The sequence below is a fragment of the Moschus berezovskii genome, chromosome X, assembly GCF_049115385.1.
Source record: "Moschus berezovskii isolate FMDL1 chromosome X, NW_MosBer_1.0, whole genome shotgun sequence".
Classification (NCBI taxonomy): domain Eukaryota; kingdom Metazoa; phylum Chordata; class Mammalia; order Artiodactyla; family Moschidae; genus Moschus; species Moschus berezovskii.
This window is the reverse complement of record NC_142488.1, coordinates 129,920,907-129,938,824: the sequence shown is the minus strand read 5'-3', so window position 1 is coordinate 129,938,824 and position 17,918 is coordinate 129,920,907. Positions and strand designations below refer to the sequence as shown.

Genomic DNA, 17,918 nt, shown 5'->3' with positions numbered 1-17,918 from the left:
AAAGTAGACTCTTGACAGATATATGATTTCCAAATATTTTCTCCCATTCTGTGAGTTGTCTATTTTCCTGATAGTATCTCTCGCTCTCTCTTTTTTTTTTGACTGTACCACACGGCTTGTAGAATTCTTAGTTATCCAACCAGAGTCTGAACCCACCCCCCAGCAGTGAAAGCCTGGCGATCTAAAAACTGGACTCCCAGGGAAGTCTTCCTGATAGTGTCTTTGAATGATGATTTTAAAAAGAATTATGATACTTAGTTTATCTGCTCTTTTGTTGCTGTGATTTTGGTGTGATATATAACAAACAATTGCCAAATTCAAGGTGATTAAGATTATGCCTCTGTTTTTTTCTAACAGTTTTATAGTTTTAGCTTTTACATTTAGATCATTAATATACTTTGAATACTTTTTGTATATGATGTAAAGTACAGGTCCAAATTCATTCTTCTGCTCATAGATATCCAGTTGTCTCAGTACCATTTGTTGAAAAAAATTTTTCTTTCTCCATTGAATTGTCTTGGCATCAAGGTCAAAAAAGAATTGACTCTAGGTCTGGGCTTCTCTGGTGGCTCAGTTGGTAAAGAATCTGCCTGCAAGGAGACCCCAGTTCAATTCCTGGGTCAGGAAGATCCCCTGGAGAAGGTATAGGCTATCCACTCCAGTATTCTTGGGCTTCCCTCATGGCTCAGCCGGTAAAGAATCTGCCTCCAATGCAGGAGATCTGGGTTCGATTCCTGGGTTGGGAAGATCCCCTGGAGAAAGAAATGGCAACCCACTCCAGTATTCTTTCCTGGAGAATCCCATGGACAGAGGAGCCTTGCAGGCTGCAGTCCCCAAGGGGTCGCAAAGAGTTGGAGCCGACTGAAGCGACTTAGCACTTAGCACTAGGTGTAAGGGTTTGTTTCTGGACTTTCAGTTATATTCCACTGACCTATAAGTCTGTTCTAATGTTGGTGTCATACTGTTTCCACTTTATTATTGAAACTTTGTAGTAAGTTGTGAAACTGGCAAGTGTGAGTCCTCCAACAGTATTTTTTTCAAGATTGTTTTGGCTATTCTATATCTCTTGAAGGATCATATTGTTTTGGAAACTATTTCTTTGCGAAAGACTTCCCATTTGTGGTTTGACTTTTTTAATGAGTTTTAATTACACAGAAGTTTTACATTTTATGTCAGTTTATTGATCTTTTTGATTTATTTTTATGATGATGATCCTTTTTTTCTTCCAGTTTTATTGAGATATAATTGCCATGCAGCACTATATAAGTTTAAGGTATACAGTGTAATGATTTGACTTATATACATCATGAAATGATGACCACAATGAGTTTAGTGAATATTCATCTCATATAGATACAAAATTTAAAAAATAGAAAAAAAATTTTCCTTGTGATGAGAACTGTTAGAATTTACTCTTTTAACAACTTTTTATGCAACATGTAGCAGTGTACTACCTATGTTTTCTTTTAGGAAGTCAGGTCTTACATTTAAGTCTTTGGTCCATTTTGAGTTTATTTTTGTATATGATGTGAGAAAGTGGTCCAGGTTTCCCAGCACCATTTACTGAAGTGAAGTGAAGTGAAAGTCGCTCAGTTGTGTCTGACTCTTTGCGACCCCATGGACTATACAGTCCATGGAATTCTCCAGGCTAGACTACTAGAGCAGGTAGTCTTTTCCTTCTCCAGGGGATCTTCCTAACCCAGGGATCGAAGCCAGGTCTCCTGCATTGCAGGCAGATTCTTTCCCAGCTGAGCTACAAGGGAAGCCCACCATTTACTGAAGAGGCTCTTTTCTCCATTGTATATTCTTGCCTCCTTTGTCATAGATTAACTGCCCATATAAATGTGGACTCATTACTGGGCTCTATTCTGTTCCATTGACCTATGTGTCTGTTTTTGCACCAGTACCATAGTGTTTTGATTACTATCACTTTGTAGCATAATGTGAAATCAGGGCATCTATTCCTTTTATAATTAGAAAATTATTTTTCATTGTTAATTTTCTAATAGCTTTCGGAACCTAAGTTTATTTTTTTGTTTCCTTCTTTATCTAGAAAATGTGTTACAAAAAAAATTGCCCATTGTGAAAATTTTAATATATGAAGCAAAAAGTGATAACTCCCCATAATTAGTTGATTCCTAATTTTACCCTCCCGAGATAACTACTGTTAGCAATTTGTATCCTTCCTAACCACTTTCTAAGCATAAACAGATGTATAGTGTTTACGAAGTGGGATCAAACTATAAATATCTTTTTGCATCTTTCTTCACTTGACAGTACAGTAAGGCATCTTTCCATGTGTGGATCAATTTCATACTTTTTTTGTTATGCTAAGTAAAGCCTTCTCCACCCTATGATTATAAAAAATATCCTCCTATATAGTCATTTTAGTAGTTTTAGAAACTGCTATTTTTATTTATCTTAAAGTTATTAAAATAAAGTTGTTGTAAAAGAACAACTATGGTGTCAGTGGAATTCTTAATGTCATCTTGTCCACAATGTAGAGGGGACGTCTCCACACGTTCAAGAGAGGGGCTGGAAAACATTGTGCCTGTTAACTTGACACATTCAGACAGAACTTAAATTGCCTAGAGGAAGAGGGTGTGTGTTTGTGTGTGTGCGCGCACACACGTGCATTTCCTCCCTCAGGCATTCTCAAGAGGTGTAGATCAGTGATTTCCCATAAAGCCTTTAAAAGATGGACCAGGAATAATTGGCCTATGTAATATCAGACCACTCTCTTGCCAGAACACTTTGAGAAGAATGAGGATTCAACAAGAAAGAAGTGGCAGTTGCAATTCCCATAAAGACTTGTAGCGCTGGAGCAAACTCGTGAATTCCGATGGCACTGAGTTTCAGACTTGCAGTTTTTATGCTGACATTCCCAGGCCTCTCCCCCAGTGGCCACAGCTTTCTGGGCAGCAACCGCCCCCCACTCCCCACCAGGGCTCTGCGGAGTCCGGTAGTTCATCGATCCCATCTCCGGGGGCTTTGGGACAAGCAAAGAGGTCGACTCCTTTTCTTTCCCACTTCTTGCTGCTTTAAGGGGTCGCCTCCTCTTGCCTTCCGGTTTTCTTCTGCGTTCTGCGTTCTGGAGCCCTCTCTCTAGGACACGCCAAGATTCCAAAGCCGGTGAGGGATGGCAGCCCAGGTGTCTCTACAGGGCGCTTCCTGAGACCCCAGCGTTTGAGAATCAGGACACAGGACTTAACACCCCGAAGGGGGCGGGATGTGTGGATGTGGGTGTTTGCGTTGGGGGTGGGGGTGGGGGGAGGGCACAGACCCGTTCAGACCCTCCAGGGCTATAGAGCACTCTTGGCACCGGCAAGGGTAGGCAACCTTGGCAGGGCCATGAGCAAGTGTTCTCACTGAGCCACTCCCGCGCGTGGCCAATCTGTGTCTAGGCCAGGGCTAGCCGGATGGGATGCTAATGAACCGCCAAGAGTTGCAAGAGTTACCCTGGGAGTGCAAGGCCGGGCCGTCTCCTCCCACCGCGTGTGCTCGCCCCGGCCGCCTCCCCTCCCCCGACAATGGGCGAATGTGCAGGGGTTCTCCCTTTGGGCTACCGGAGTCCCTCCTCCACATCCCCGCCCCCTATCCTTCGGGAAGCTAAAAGGGGGCGTGTGTGCGCTCCCGGGAGGAGTTGCTCTCTGCGGCCACGCCAGAAGAGCCCGACTGGAGTCCCAAAGTCCGAGCAAGTTCCCGGGCTCTGGGCGCGCCGCGCTTTCTGCCTCTGGCGCCCGGGTCCCCACGAGAGGGCTTGGGGTCGTCGGGCTGTGGTGGTGTCTGCAGCGAGCCGGCGGGCGGCGGAACCCCCCGCGGGGGCCCGGACCAGCGGGGCCGGCTGCACGGTGGAGGGCGGCGGCGGGCCGGGCCAGCTGTCCCGGCCGGGCTCCCCGCCGAGGATGGCGGCGGCGGCGGGCTCCCAGTCCCACCTGGACACGGCCCCCAGGCAGGCGCCCGGGACACCGGAGCCCCGGACCCCGGCGCCGAGTGACAGTACCCGGGAACTGCCCCGGAACTGGGACGGCGGCGCGTTCGTGCAGGCTACCCAGGACATCCCTCTGCAGGTGGACATGTCCATGGCTCTGCAGCGCGTGCGGATTTCCGATAAGTACAGCAAGAGCTACTTCAGCCTGCTGCAAGCAGCCTCCGTCGCAAGTAAGCTCCCCTCTCGCGCCCGGCGCGCGCCCCTCTCCGCGCGCGCTCAAGCCCGGCCGCCCGGCCGCCGGGCACACTTTGTCCTCCCTCCACCGGCGCCGCTCGCTCGCCCGCCGTTTTCCTCCGGTCCCGGGCCGCGTTGCCGCGGGACCGTGAGAAGGCCCGGGTGGTGCGAGGACGTCTCCGGGACGGGCGGGGAGCGGAGAGGGGACCTGAGCCAGCCCTCCGGGGAACGTGGGGCTGCGCCATATCTTCCAACTCTGCATCCCGCCGACCAGATGCCCCCCGCCCCGCCTCCCGAAAGTGCATTTCCTTTGTATGAATGCTGCAAAAGCGGGGACTGGGGGTTGAATCGCAAATTTGGGGAAAGCAAATACAAAAAAAAAAAAAAAGCGCTCGAATTCGGAGACCCTTGGCACCGCGCTGGGAGGGCGCGTTGTAGAGAAAGCGTGCCTCCAGCGCCTTGGGCTTTCTCACCGGGACTAGTGCGTCCTTCCAGCTGGGTCCACGAGTTTCCTGTCTCCCCGGGTCCTCGCTGTAAAGGCAGAAGTTTTCGTCTGCCACTGCCGAGGTGTGGGTGAGGGATGAGAGCGGCGATTGGGGGACCGTGGACGCGGTCACTTGGCGGCCGTGGTGCACACAGCGATGCACACGCGTTTTCCACGCCAGAGGCGCCGGGCGATGGGGAGGGTGCAGCTCTGCTCTCTTACGTTCATCCAGGGCTTTTCAGGCAAGTTTTCGAGGTACTGCAATTCACGGATGTGTCTTCCTCGGCAGCCCGTGGTGCTTTTGCCTTAGCAGGTGGTCAGCCTGGCCCAGGAAGTTTTGGCATCCCCAGCAATAGACTTGGAGACAATTTTCTGAAAAATCAGATAGCCACCACACATGTTCAAAATACTCTGCCTCCTTCTTCTAGGCCAACCCCTGTAGTTAGACCCCAGTAAGCCAAGGCAGTGGCTTAAGCTCTTTCAGAAGTCCTCCACGTTTGGTTTTGGGGGTGGGCACTATTGGTTTCCCAGTCTTCCCAGGTGGCGCTAGTGGTAACGAACCTGCCTGTCATTGCAAGAGGTGTGAGAAACACCGGTTCCATTCCTAGGTCTGGAAAATCCCTTGGAGGAGTGTATGGCAACCCACTCCAGTATTCTTGCCCGTAGAATCCCCATGGACAGAGGAACCTGGCGGGCTGCAGCCCTTGGGGTCGCACAGAGTCCGGCTCGATTGAAGCGACTTAGCATACACACCTACTATGGGTTTCCAGGTGTGATCAAGCAGTAAGGGGAATGTGGTAATGGGGCACGTGCTCCTTCTTCAGGTGTTGAGCGTCTGGAATGGCTTGAAATGCTTATGCCAGACCCTCACTGGAACCTGCAGCTCAGGGAAGTGTGGGGAGTCCTTTGCGTCTTGTGTTTGCCTCTTGCAAACAAACTGAGACTGAAAAAAAAAATCTCCATAGGAGAAATGTATGCTTTCTTAACAAACTTTAAATTAGCCATGCTATGAACTCCAGTGACATTTCTACTCCAGTGATTTCTGTTTCTATAGTTGGGTGCGGTGTTTCATCCTCCATACCTCTGTAGGCTCCAGCATGTTGGCCGGCTTCTGTCGCCTCAGCATTGTAAGTCGCAGCACCTGAATGACACCGGTTGCTGTGCTGTGTTTTCACACGGGCAAACAGTGCTGTTTTGCCTTTCAGCATTTTTAGTAGCTGACTGGACCAACAGAACATCCTGGGAGTGGTCTGTAGCTACTTGGCTGTTAGGACATGCACCCTAGGATGATAGTTTTATGTGTGGAAAGGATTTCATCTATTTAAAAATTATTTACAAGGCTTTTCATGGTGAGACAGAACTTTCTGAGAGATATTTCAAGGATGATCATTTATAGCCTGCCCGCTACCAGGATGTGCCAAGGTGTAATAAACAAATTACACCTGTTTGTGCAGGATCCGTTGTGGCATAGCCAGAAAAGGCTCTGCTGACTCGACTGAGGAAGTTAAGGGAAAACTTCAGGGAGTGGGTGAAGAAGGATCTGCAACTTTAAGGATGCAGCCAAATGTCCAGGTGGACTGGAGACTGAGCACAGAATGTGGTGGGGAAAGGTAGGGAGAGGTCATCCAGGTAAAGGAGGAAATAAGATGTGGCCAAAAGAGTAGAAAGGGGACAGCAGAGTAGGTTGGAGGATTCTTTTTGTAATGATGGGAGTGGAAAGTGTGGAACACATAGGAGATCAATTTGGAGGAGTAGGCAGAGGCTGGATCAGGCATGTTAAAGGGCTTTACTTTGTTTGTAGGGCAATGGGGAGCCGTCAGAACATTGTGAATAGGGGAATAGAGCAAGGCTGCTGCACAGGGTTGTACGGGTGCACAGGGTGCACAGTGGTGGGCTGTGTTAGTGTGTGGTGGAGCTTCTTACTTTTGCAAATATGACTCTGGCGGTTGTAGGGAGGACCCCAGTGTGTGGCATATAGAGCAGAGGAGGAAGTACAAAACTAGGGCGGCCAGTTAGAGAGTAGTTGGAACAAGCTGGGCAAGAGTGGATGAAGACATGGACTGAGTCAGTTCAGGGAATGGGGAGAAGGCGAGAAGCTGGAGGAACTGAGAGAGTAGAATTGATTTGACTTGGTGGCTAGTTGTAAGGTTTGAGGAACAACGCAGGAGATTAGGTCAATTGTAGGTTTCTCGTTAAAGTGATGAGGCAGGGAGAGATAAAAGACCAGGAATGGAGGAGGGAGAGGAAATTTGGGGTTCAGTTTTGGTTATGTGGTTTCTTCATTCAGGGAGAGCTGACCCATAGGTCTAGAGCTGGGAAGAAGTGAATATTATTTCTTACAGTGATCTGTGGCGCCCATCAAACAATTCCTGGCATCCTAGTTCTTTTCTTAAATGACTTCTATGGGTTATCTTTCAGAAAATCTAGCCTGGATGGAGCCCACACTTAGTATAAAATTACCTTTTGAATTTGCCCTTGAATAAAGGTGTCTTCCCCCCTCACACTTTCCTTACCTTGTGATGGAGAAAAAAAGAAAAGAAAAAGAAAGAAATGTTTTTCGTTCCTTGCAGCCCAAAAGAATGCAATCTGTATCTGTAACTCAGAGAAGCAGTTGTGAAAACTTGTTCACTGCAAATTTGATTTTGTCAGAGTTTAGCTGTGTAAATCAAAACAACAACAAAAAAGACGTGTAAATCACACCAAAAGTTAATTATTTAATACACGTTGCAACGTGGTATAAAATGGATTCCAGTGATAATGGGTCACTTACTGGGTAACACTAATTTCTGAGTTATTCCACATAAATGATTTTCTGGGTAACTGAGGTTTCAGCACTTTTAGTGCTTGATTTTTTCCCCTCTTCCCAATCTAACCATTTTAGATGGAAAGCTTTTCAAAAAGATAATTTACCTTCCTGACTCCTGAACCTGGAAATAATTACATCTTTTCCTGATGTTTCAAGATTATCCTTATAATAGCATTAGTTATTTTAATTTGTTCTATATAGTGTTGCCTCAAGGGCTCCTAAACCATGGTGGGTCTGTTTGTCCTCGCATTAAATTGGGCACAGATTGTTCTGCCTCTTAATTTGCAATGCCTGGTTTTCTAATCTTTCCATATATCCCCTCTCTGTTAGCTGCCATTTCTTTTTCTTTTTTTTTGAGGTGTAGTTGCCTTACAATGTTGTGTTAGTTTCTGCTGTACAACAAAGTGAATCAGCTATATGTATACATATGTCCCCACCCTCTTGTGCCTCCCTCCCACCCCTCATAGCTACCATTTCTTGCTGCTGTTATTTTAACTGTTTCTACCAACCAGCAGTTACTGCCTAATCCTCTAATCTCCCTCCTTCATTGCCCATTCTGATGTGTTATGAGCTAGGAAACGAGAGAACCACACATGTTAGTGTTGTTTGCAAAATGTGAGTAAATAGACTATGAGTAGGGTTGTGGGGATCTCATTCATTGTCGTCCCCTTCTCCTCCTGGCCCTAATCCCTCCCAGCATCAGATTCTTTTCCAGTGAGTCAACTCGTCGCATGAGGTGGCCAAAGTATTGGAGTTTCAGCTTTAGCATCAGTCCTTCCAGTGAACACCCAGTACTGATCTCTTTAGAATGGACTGGTTGGATCTCCTTGCAGTCCAAGGGACTTTCAAGAGTCTTCTCCAGCACCACAGTTCAAAAGCATCAATTGTTCTGCGATCAGCCTTCTTCACAGTCCAACTCTCACATCCACACATTTTGTTTGGTTTAGGACCTAATAACTTGAGGTGTCTATTCGATGTCCACGCAGAGTTGTTGAATTGGCAAATGGATATAGAGATCTGGTCTTCAGGGAAGGGATCTGGCTTGGGGATATCAACTTGGGCGTCATCAGCCTTGTAGGTGGTATTTAAAGCCTGGATGAAAGAGTCTAGAGAAGAGATCAGTGAGAAGGGACAGTTGTTTGTTTCCCTCAATAAAGACTTGGGGATGACCTTTTCCCCAGATCTTATTTAATAGAGCACAAGTGGAAGCCATGCTCCAAAGAGACAAATCATTTCTGTGGTTTGTTGTTCAAATGTTTGCATTGTCCGATTTGCTCACAGGTCACTTTGACTCACTTTCCTTTGCTCAGAGTCTGGAACCAAAATAATCTATTCCTGGAGGTAAAGAAGAAGTCTGATTGAAGGCAAAAGGAGAAGGGGGCAACAGAGGATGAGATAGTTAGATAGCATCACCAACTCAATGTACATGAATTAGAGCCAGCTCTGGGAGACGGTGGAGGACAGAGGAGCCTGGCATGCTACAGTCCATGGGATCGCAACTCTTACAGTCCTAAGAGTTGGACATGACTTAGTGACTTGACAACAAAAAAGAAGAGGTCTAGGAGAGCTCTCCAAAGAGAGAAACTTCAGTGCTAAACAATCCTTAATCTTTATGGGCATAAGAAATCTTCAGTTTAGTCATTTGCGACTTAAGTTCCTGTGGCAGATGAATTCCTTCCCATATTATTCTTTTTCAGTAGAAATACTAAGTAGCCACTATTGCTTTCCAATTGAGAAGACCTTTATCAGTTACCTCCTATCATTTTCAGTTCATGGTATAATTTTTAAAAAAACAATCATATGTTAATGGAAGGGCTTCCCTGTTAGCTCAGATGGTAAAGTATCCGTGTGCAATAAAGGAGACCTGGGTTCAATCCCTGGTTTGGGAAGATCCTGTGGAGGAGGGCATGGCAACCCACTCCAGTATTCTTGCCTGGAGAATCCCATGGACAGAGGAGCCTGGTGGGCTACAGTCTATGGGGTCGAAAGGAGTTGAACATGATTGAGCGACTAAGCACATGTACATGCACGTATTAATGAAAAAATAAAAAGCTGATGGCATATTGGAAAGAAGGAACAATTTATACTTACAATAAAGTTTGGGACTTTATAAAATAGTTGAATTAGCAAATGTGGTGACATTTTAATATGCTGAAATTTACTTCGAAAGGTGATTATCTCCTTTTTGACTTTCAAATATTTACCAGTGATATTGCTGCCTTTGCCAGGAATAAGTTAAGTTGTCTGGTTCACCCCGCAGATGCTGGGAAACCAGACTTATTAACAGCACTTATAATTTACATTTGTGTATTCATCTCTAGAAAATTATGAGCCAGCAACTTGACGGAGATTTGTCTGCTCCGTTTTCAGATAATTTTTGCATTAATCTGAAAAGGGAAGGTGGAAAAAGTTTTGTTAGCAAGAAGGCAGATGGGAAAAATAGGATCCCTTCTAGTTTTTTGTTTTTTTGTTTTTTTTTAAAAAAACAACTTTAAGAAAGATAGCACTAAGTCGTGTCCAATTCTTGTGATCCTATGAACTGTAGCCTGCCAGGTTCCTCTGTCCATGGGATTCTCCAGGCAAGAATACTGGAGTGGGTTGCCATTTCTGTCTCCAGGAGAACTTACTGACCCAGGAATCGAACCCAGGTCTCCCGCATTGCAGGCAGATGCTTTACCAACTGAACTATGCCGGAAGCCCACATGCCATACAATTAACCCACTTAAAGTATACATTTTGGTAGGTTTTAGTATAATCACAGTCGTGCATTCATTACCACAAGTTTAGAACATTCCCGTCACCCCCAAAAGAAACCTTCATACCCATTAGCCATGACCCCTCATTTCTTCCCACCAGTCCTTCCCACCAGCCCCTGGCAGCCACTCATATCCTTTCTGTCTTTAAAGATGTGCCTATTCTGGACATTTCAGATAAATAGAATATATAATTTTTTGTGTCTGGCTTCTTTCACTTAACATAATGTTCTCAAGTTTCATCCATATTGTAGCATGTGCCAGTATTCATTCTTATCTGACTGCATATTTTAATTATAGGTTCTTCAGTTGATGGACATTTGAATTATTTCCATCTTTATCTATTATGAATAATGTTACTATGGATATTTTTATACAAGTTTCTGTGTGGACATGTTTTCACTTCTCTTGAGTATATATGGAGGAGTGGATTTGCTAGGTCATAGAGTCACTGTAGAGTTTAATCATTGAGGAACTCCCTGACTTCCAAAGCAGCTGTAACATTTCATTCCTATCATCATTGTAGGAGGGTTCCATTTTCTCCACATCCTTCTGAGGACTTGTTTGATTCCAGCCATTCTAGTGGGTGTGAAGTGGTTTCACATTGTGGTTTTGATTTGCATTTCCCAAATGGCTAGTGAAACTGAGGACATTTTCATGTGTCTATTGGCCACTTGTATGCTGTATCTTTTTTGGATAAATGTGCAGATTCTTGGCCCATTTTTAAATTGGGCTATTTCTCTTTTTGCTGTTTAGTTGTAAGAGTTCTTTATGTAGTCTGGATTCAAGGATCCTTATCAAATATTAATTTGCATATATTTTCTCCTGTTCTGTGAATTATCTTTCATTTAATTGATGGTTTCATTTGAAGCACAAGCCTTTTTAACATTGGAGTCAAATTTGCCTATTTCTCTCTTTTTTTTGAGTCTCTGTTTTCAAAACCACCCAGGAAACCCCACCTAATCCTAGGTCACAAAGAACTCCACTTATATTTTGAGTCTCTGTTTTTAGAATTGAGATATAATCAACATATTAGTTTCAGGTATACGATATAATGATTCAATAGTTGTATATTTGGAAATGATTACCTAAATAAGCCTAATTAACATCCATCACCACACTTTGATTTGCTCTGTTAGCAACTTTCAAATATGCAGTAAAGTGTTTTTAACTATAGTCACTCTGCTGTACATTACATCCCCATGACTTATTTATTTCATAACTTATGGTTTGCACCTTTTGACTTCCTTCACCCATGTCTCCCACCCCTATTCCATCTCCCGCCTCTGGCAACCATCAGTCTGTTCACTTTGGGTTTTTTTTTAAGATTCCACATATAAGTGAAATCATTATACGATATTTGTCTTTCTCTGTCTAACTTACTTCACTTAGCATAATACCCTCAGGTCCATCTATGTTTTCTCAAATGGCAAGATTTCCTTCTTTTCTATGGCTGAATAATATTCCATTGTACATATATACCGTAGCTTCCTTATCTGTTTATGAATTGATAGACACTTAGGTTTTTTCTGTCTTAGCTATTTGTAAATAATGTTGCAATGAACATGAGTGTGCATATATCTTTTTGAGTTGTTGTTTCCATTTTCTTTGGCTAAATACCCAGAAGTGGAATTGCTGGATCATATGGCAGTTTCATTTGTAATTAATTTTTAAAAATTTTTGGTTGCACTTGATCTTCATTGTTGTGAGAAGGCTTTCTCTATTTGTAGAGAGTGGGGGCTACTCTATAGTTGTGGTGTACGGGCTTAGTTGCTCCTCAGCATGTGGAATCTTCCTCTACCAGGGATCGAACCTGTATCCTCTACATTGGCACATGGATTCCTGTCCACTGTACCACCAGGGAAGTCTTCATTTTTAATTTTTTGAGGAACATCCATCCTGTTTTCCGTAGTGACTACACCAATTTACATTAACACAAGGGTTCCTTTTTCTTCTCATCCTCTCCAACATTAGTTATTTCTTCTCTTTTTGATAATAGCTATTCTTACAAGGTGTGAGGTGATATCTCACTGTGGTTTTGATTTACATTTTCATTGTGACTAGTGATGTTAAGCATCTTTTCTTGTATGTACCTGTTGACCTGTTTTTTTACTCTTGTCTTCTGTGCTTTTGGTGTCATATATAGTATTACCTAATCATTATGCTGTGTTAGTTGCTCAGTTGTGTCTGACTCTTTGCGACCCCAGGCTTCTCTGTCCATGGGATTCGTCAGGGAAGAATACTGGAGTGGGTTGACAGGGGATCTTCCCGACCCAGGGATTGAACCCAGGTCTCCTGCATTGTAGGCAGATTCTTTACCGTCTGAACTACCTGGGAAGCCCCACCTAATCCTAGGTCACAAAGAACTCCACTTATACTTTCATCTGAGTTTTATAGTTCTAGGTCTTACATTTTGGTCTTTGATAGATTTTTAGTTGGTTTTTGTATACAGTGTGAGCTCCGGGTTCAATTTCATCCTTTTAACCATGTGCCTAGACACAGGTGTTCCTAGCACCATTTATTGAAAAGAACATTCTTTCCCTGCTAAAATGTCTTGGTACCTTGGTTTAAAATCAGTTGACCATAGATGTAAGGGTTTATTTCTGGACAATTCCATTCCACCAATCTATCTGTAAGTCTGTCATTATACTTGTATCATACTATCTTGATTATTGTAAATGTGTACTCAATTTTGAAATCAGAAACTGTGAGTTTTCCCACTTTGTTCTTTTTCAAGATTGTTTTGGTTATCCTGGGACACTTGCATTTCCATATTAATTTTAAGATTAGTTTGTCATTTTCTGCATAAAAAGACTTGCCAGGATTTTAGTAGGGATTGCATTGACTCTGTAGATCAATTTAGGGAATGTCTGAATCTCATTTTTTTATTGTGCAAATTGAGGTTTCCCCCTAATATAGTGCATTCATACTTAAGATATTTGATAATTATGGACTCTAATGCTTTTCTGGCCCATCAGTGCTCACATTAGATGGTTATTCATGTGTAGATTTTCAAGAATTTAGAGTTATGATATATTAATATGATATATTATTTCATTCCTATTATGGTAATTCTAGAGACATTGCTAACAGTTTAAGGGGCAAAAAAAGAAAAAACATAAATATCTGCAGGAGTTCTCCTGAAGAAAAACAAAATCACAATGAAAACAAAGGCAACAACAAAATATAATCACAAACTCAATTCCCTTAGTGTTTGTGATTCAGTATTTGATATGTGAGTCTGTGTGTGACTGGAGTGGGTTAACATAGGGAAAATGAGAAGCATGTGTTTTTATATCATATTGACCAGGAATCTGCAAAAGACCTTCTCATGCTGGACAATACCATTTGTCAATCAAATGTATAATCCACTTCCCTTGGCAGCAGGTATCTTTTAGGAAAATAGATTGCGGTGGCTGGACAGTTAAGCTTGGGCCAACTCTGCCGTGGATTTGCTGATGCTTTAAGCAGGAAACACAATTACTTATCCAGATTTTTTACATACAGTAAATCACCACATATCTAGTTCTCTTTATGGTAAGATTCAGTCCCTCTCAAAATTTACCTATATGTATTGGGTTCCCAAGTAATGAATTGACTAGGCCTTGATTCTTAGGCAGGTTCCAAAGACAATCACAGCTCCAGCTGTTGTACTAGGAAAATGTGCAGTCTCTGTTGTCAAAGTTTCAATTTGCTTTAGCATGTTAATCTGATTTATATTATTATTATTTCTTAGTTTAAGTATAATTAATGTACAACATTATACAAGTTACAGTTGGGCTTCCCTGGTGGCTCTGTGGTGAAGAATCTGCCTGCCAATGTAGGAGACATGGGTTCAATCCCCGATCTGGGAAGATCCCACATACCGTGGAGCAACTAAGCCCGGGTGTCATAACTATTGAGCCTGTGCTCTAGAGCCTGGGAGCCTCAACTACTCAGCCCATGTGCCATAACCGCTGAAGTTGGCACACCCTAGAGCCCATGCTCTGAAACAAGAGAAGCCATTGCAATGAGAAGCCTGGGCACTGCAACTAGAGAGTAACCCCTGCTTACCACAGCTAGACAAAAAGCCTACCCAGCAATGAAGACACAGCAAAAATAAATAAATAAAATTATAAGAACAAGAATTATAAGTTATAATTATTTAATATAGTGATTCACAATTTTAAAAAATATTTTAAAAATAAAAGTTATTATAGAATACTCACTCTATTCCCTCTGTTGTACAATATATCCTTGTTGCTTATCTTATCCATAATAGTTTGTTCCTCTTGATCCCCTAAGCCTATATTGCCCCTCCCCCTTTCTTTCTCCCCACTGGTAACCATTAGTTGGTTCTCTATATATCTGTGGGTCTGTTTCTTTTATTATATTCACTAGTTTGTGTACTTGTTAGATTCCACATATAAGCAATGCCATACAGTATGGTACTGACACAAAAAAAGATACATAGATCAATGGAACAGAATTCAGAACCCAGAAATAAGCTCATGCACCTATGATCAATTAATCTATGACAAAGGAGACAAGAATATACAATGGAGAAAAGACAGTCTCTTCAATAAGTTTTTGCTAAGAAACTGGACAGCTACCTATAAAAGAATGAAATTAGAATATTCTCTAACACTATATACAAAAATAAACTCAAAATGGATTAAAGACCTAAATGTAAGAGGAAAAACCATAAAACTCCTAGAGGAAAACATAGGCAGACCACTCTTTGACATAAATCATAGCAATATTTTTTTAGATGTCTCCTAAAGTAAAGGAAATAAAAGCAAAAATAAACAAATGGGATCTAATTAAACTTAAAAGCTTTGGCGCAGCAAAACAAAAAAGCAACCTACAAAATGGGAGAAAATATTTGCAAATCATATAACCAATAAGGGGTTAATATCCAAAATATATTGAGTTGGTCAAAAGGTTCATTTGAGTTTTTCCATAGCATCTAGTGGAAAACCCAAATGAACCTTTTGGCCAACCTAATATAAATAGCTCATACAACTCAACATCAAAAAAAAATGAACAACCCAACAATCCCATTACTGGGTATATACCCTGAGGAAGCCATAATTGAGAAAGACGCATGTACCCAATGTTCATGGTACCACTATTTACAATAGCTAGAACATGGAATCAACTTAGGTGTCTATCAAGAGATGAATAGATAAAGAAGTTGTGGTATATATGCACAATGGAATAATCCTCAGCTATAAAAAGGAATGCATTTGAGTCTGTTCTAATGAGGTGGATGAACCTAGAGCCTATTATACAGAGTGAAGTAAGTCAGAAAGAGAAAGACAAATATCATATATTAATGCATATATCTGGAATCTAGAAAGATGATACTGATGAACCTATCTGCAGGGCAGTAGTGGAGACACAGACATAGAGAACAGACTTGTGGACACAGTGGGGGTGGAGGGGGTGGAATGAATTGAGAGAGTAACTTTGAAACATATACTTTACCATAAGTAAAATTAGATAGCCAGTGGAAATTTGCTGTATGACTCAGGGAACTCAAACTGGGGCTCTGTAACAACCTAGAGGAGTGGGATGGGGAGGGAGATGGGAGGGCGGTTCAAGAGGGAGGGAACATATGTATACCTATGGCTGACTCATGTTAATGTATAGCAGAAACTAACACAATATTGTAAAGCAGTTATCCTCCAGTTAAAAATAAATAATAAAAAAATGAACAGCCTGATTAAAAAGTGGGCAGAAGACTCGAATAGACATTTTTAAAAAGAGGATGTACAGATGGCCAACAGGGACATAAACAGATGCTCAACATTGCTAATCATCAGAGAAATGCAAATCAAAATGACAATGAAGTATCACCTCACTCCTGTCTAAGTGGCTATTGTCAAAAAGACCAGGAATAACAAATGTTAGTGAGGATGTGAAGTACTGTGGAAAACAGTATGTAGGTTTCTCAAAAAACTAAAAATTAAAAAAAAAAGAATTACCATATGACCTGCAATTCAATCCCTGGGTGTATATCCAAAGGAAGCAAAAACACTAATTAGAAAACATACATGCACCCTCAGTGTTCGTAGCAGCATTATTTACAATAGTCAAGACATGGAAGCAACCTAAGTGTCAACAGATGAATGGATAAAGAATATGTGATACACACACACAGACACACACACACTGGAGTATTACTCAGTCATAAAAAAGAATTAAATTCTGCTATTTTCAGCAAAGTGGATGGACCTGAAGGGTATTATGCTAAGTGAAATAAGAGAAAGAAATTGTTTTTGGTTTTTAAGTTATTTATAAGCAGTCAGTTTGGATGTGTAGACATTTTATATGGATATAGATACATAAATTCAACATGTGTAGATCACCTCCTGTATGCTAGACACTGTTGGGGTATTTCAGTGAACAAAACACAAAAATTCCTGCCCACAACGAGCTTATTTCTAAATAAATGGTGAGAAAAACAAAGAATCCATGTATGGGACTTCCCTGGTAGTCCAGTGGCTAAGACTGTCCTCTCAATGCAGGTGGCTTGGGTTCGATCCCTAGAAAGGGAACTAGATCCCTCTTGCTGCAACTAAAAAAAGATCTCACATGCTTCAACCAAGATCTCGTTCAGCCAAATAAGTAAATAGTTGTGTTTTTTTTAAAGAGCTAACTTAAAAAAAAAATAGAATTCATGTCTATCTAAGCACTTTACCAAATTGTAATCTTCCCCCTTATGTTGAACTGTGACTTGCATTTGAATGGGTTTGCTTAAAGGTGATTTCATTATAAAATGTGTGATACACGCAAGAGTACAGGAAATATAAGATATATAAAATCATGTTGTTTTTTTTTTCCCTTTCACAGAAGACAGGCTTCTACACATTCAAGGCACTGGGTTCTCTGTTCATCAAACCTTCACTTGTACCCCTGTGCCACTGTTAGTGAAGTTGAAGAATTAGCTGCTCAATATGCAGTCTGAAGACAAGAAAAACATAGGAAGTTATTTTAAATAATATTTCCCCTACTTAAACTGAAATGGTGTGATTATGTATTCTTAGAGTCTTTGATGACACTGAAAAGTAATGTGTATATTTGCAGGACATCTTTGTGTTTGTACGTGCCAGCCTGGTCACGTGATTAGTCACAGCACAAAAAGCAGCCGCCCTGGTTTTCTTTGCCATTTTCTACTTGTCAGTTTCCAAAAGACGGTCAGTTTTGCTTTCTTCCGTTGACACTTTCCAAGGACCATTGACAGACGTTGTGTGTTCTTTTGCTTGCCTTATAAGTCATCATAATCGGATTTACCATTGCAGATGCTGTGTATTTCAAAATTAGATTTTCTGAACCTAAGAAGAGATGAATAGCCATGGAATAGGAGATCTGGCACTTAGTCATATGCCTACGTGGATATTGTGAGTTCTGGCATTAGTGGGTCATCTTGTCTTATTTTATAGCTTGTGCTTTAAATAGCTGCTTTTGAAAGGCCTGATGTTATAATAAAAATTTTAAAAAGTGGCTAATGTTAATATTTACCTGTTACTAAGCCACTGTGTTTAGAATTATCTAGTGGTGGTGGTGACTGTGGTGGTTGGGGACTGTGATTTGATTTTAAGCTCATGTTCTAACCTGTCCCTGATCATGTGCACTGTGGGTACTTGAATGAGTATGATTTAGATGAATAAAGTGATGGCCCTTTGATTTACATGCTTTTTTTCCCCAAAATTTCTCTTGCTAAGA

General features: G+C 41.9%; 1 protein-coding gene across 1 annotated transcript in view; it reads left to right on the top strand.

Annotated features, from left to right (window-relative positions):
* The first annotated feature begins 3,905 nt into the window (after window positions 1-3,905).
* MCF2 (MCF.2 cell line derived transforming sequence) overlaps window positions 3,906-17,918 on the top strand; it is a 122,908-nt gene continuing 108,895 nt past the window's right edge. Inside the window, exon 1 of the mRNA XM_088834338.1 lies at window positions 3,906-4,161. Within this exon, the coding sequence (XP_088690464.1) occupies window positions 3,906-4,161 (256 nt within the window). The remainder of the gene's footprint in view (window positions 4,162-17,918) is intronic.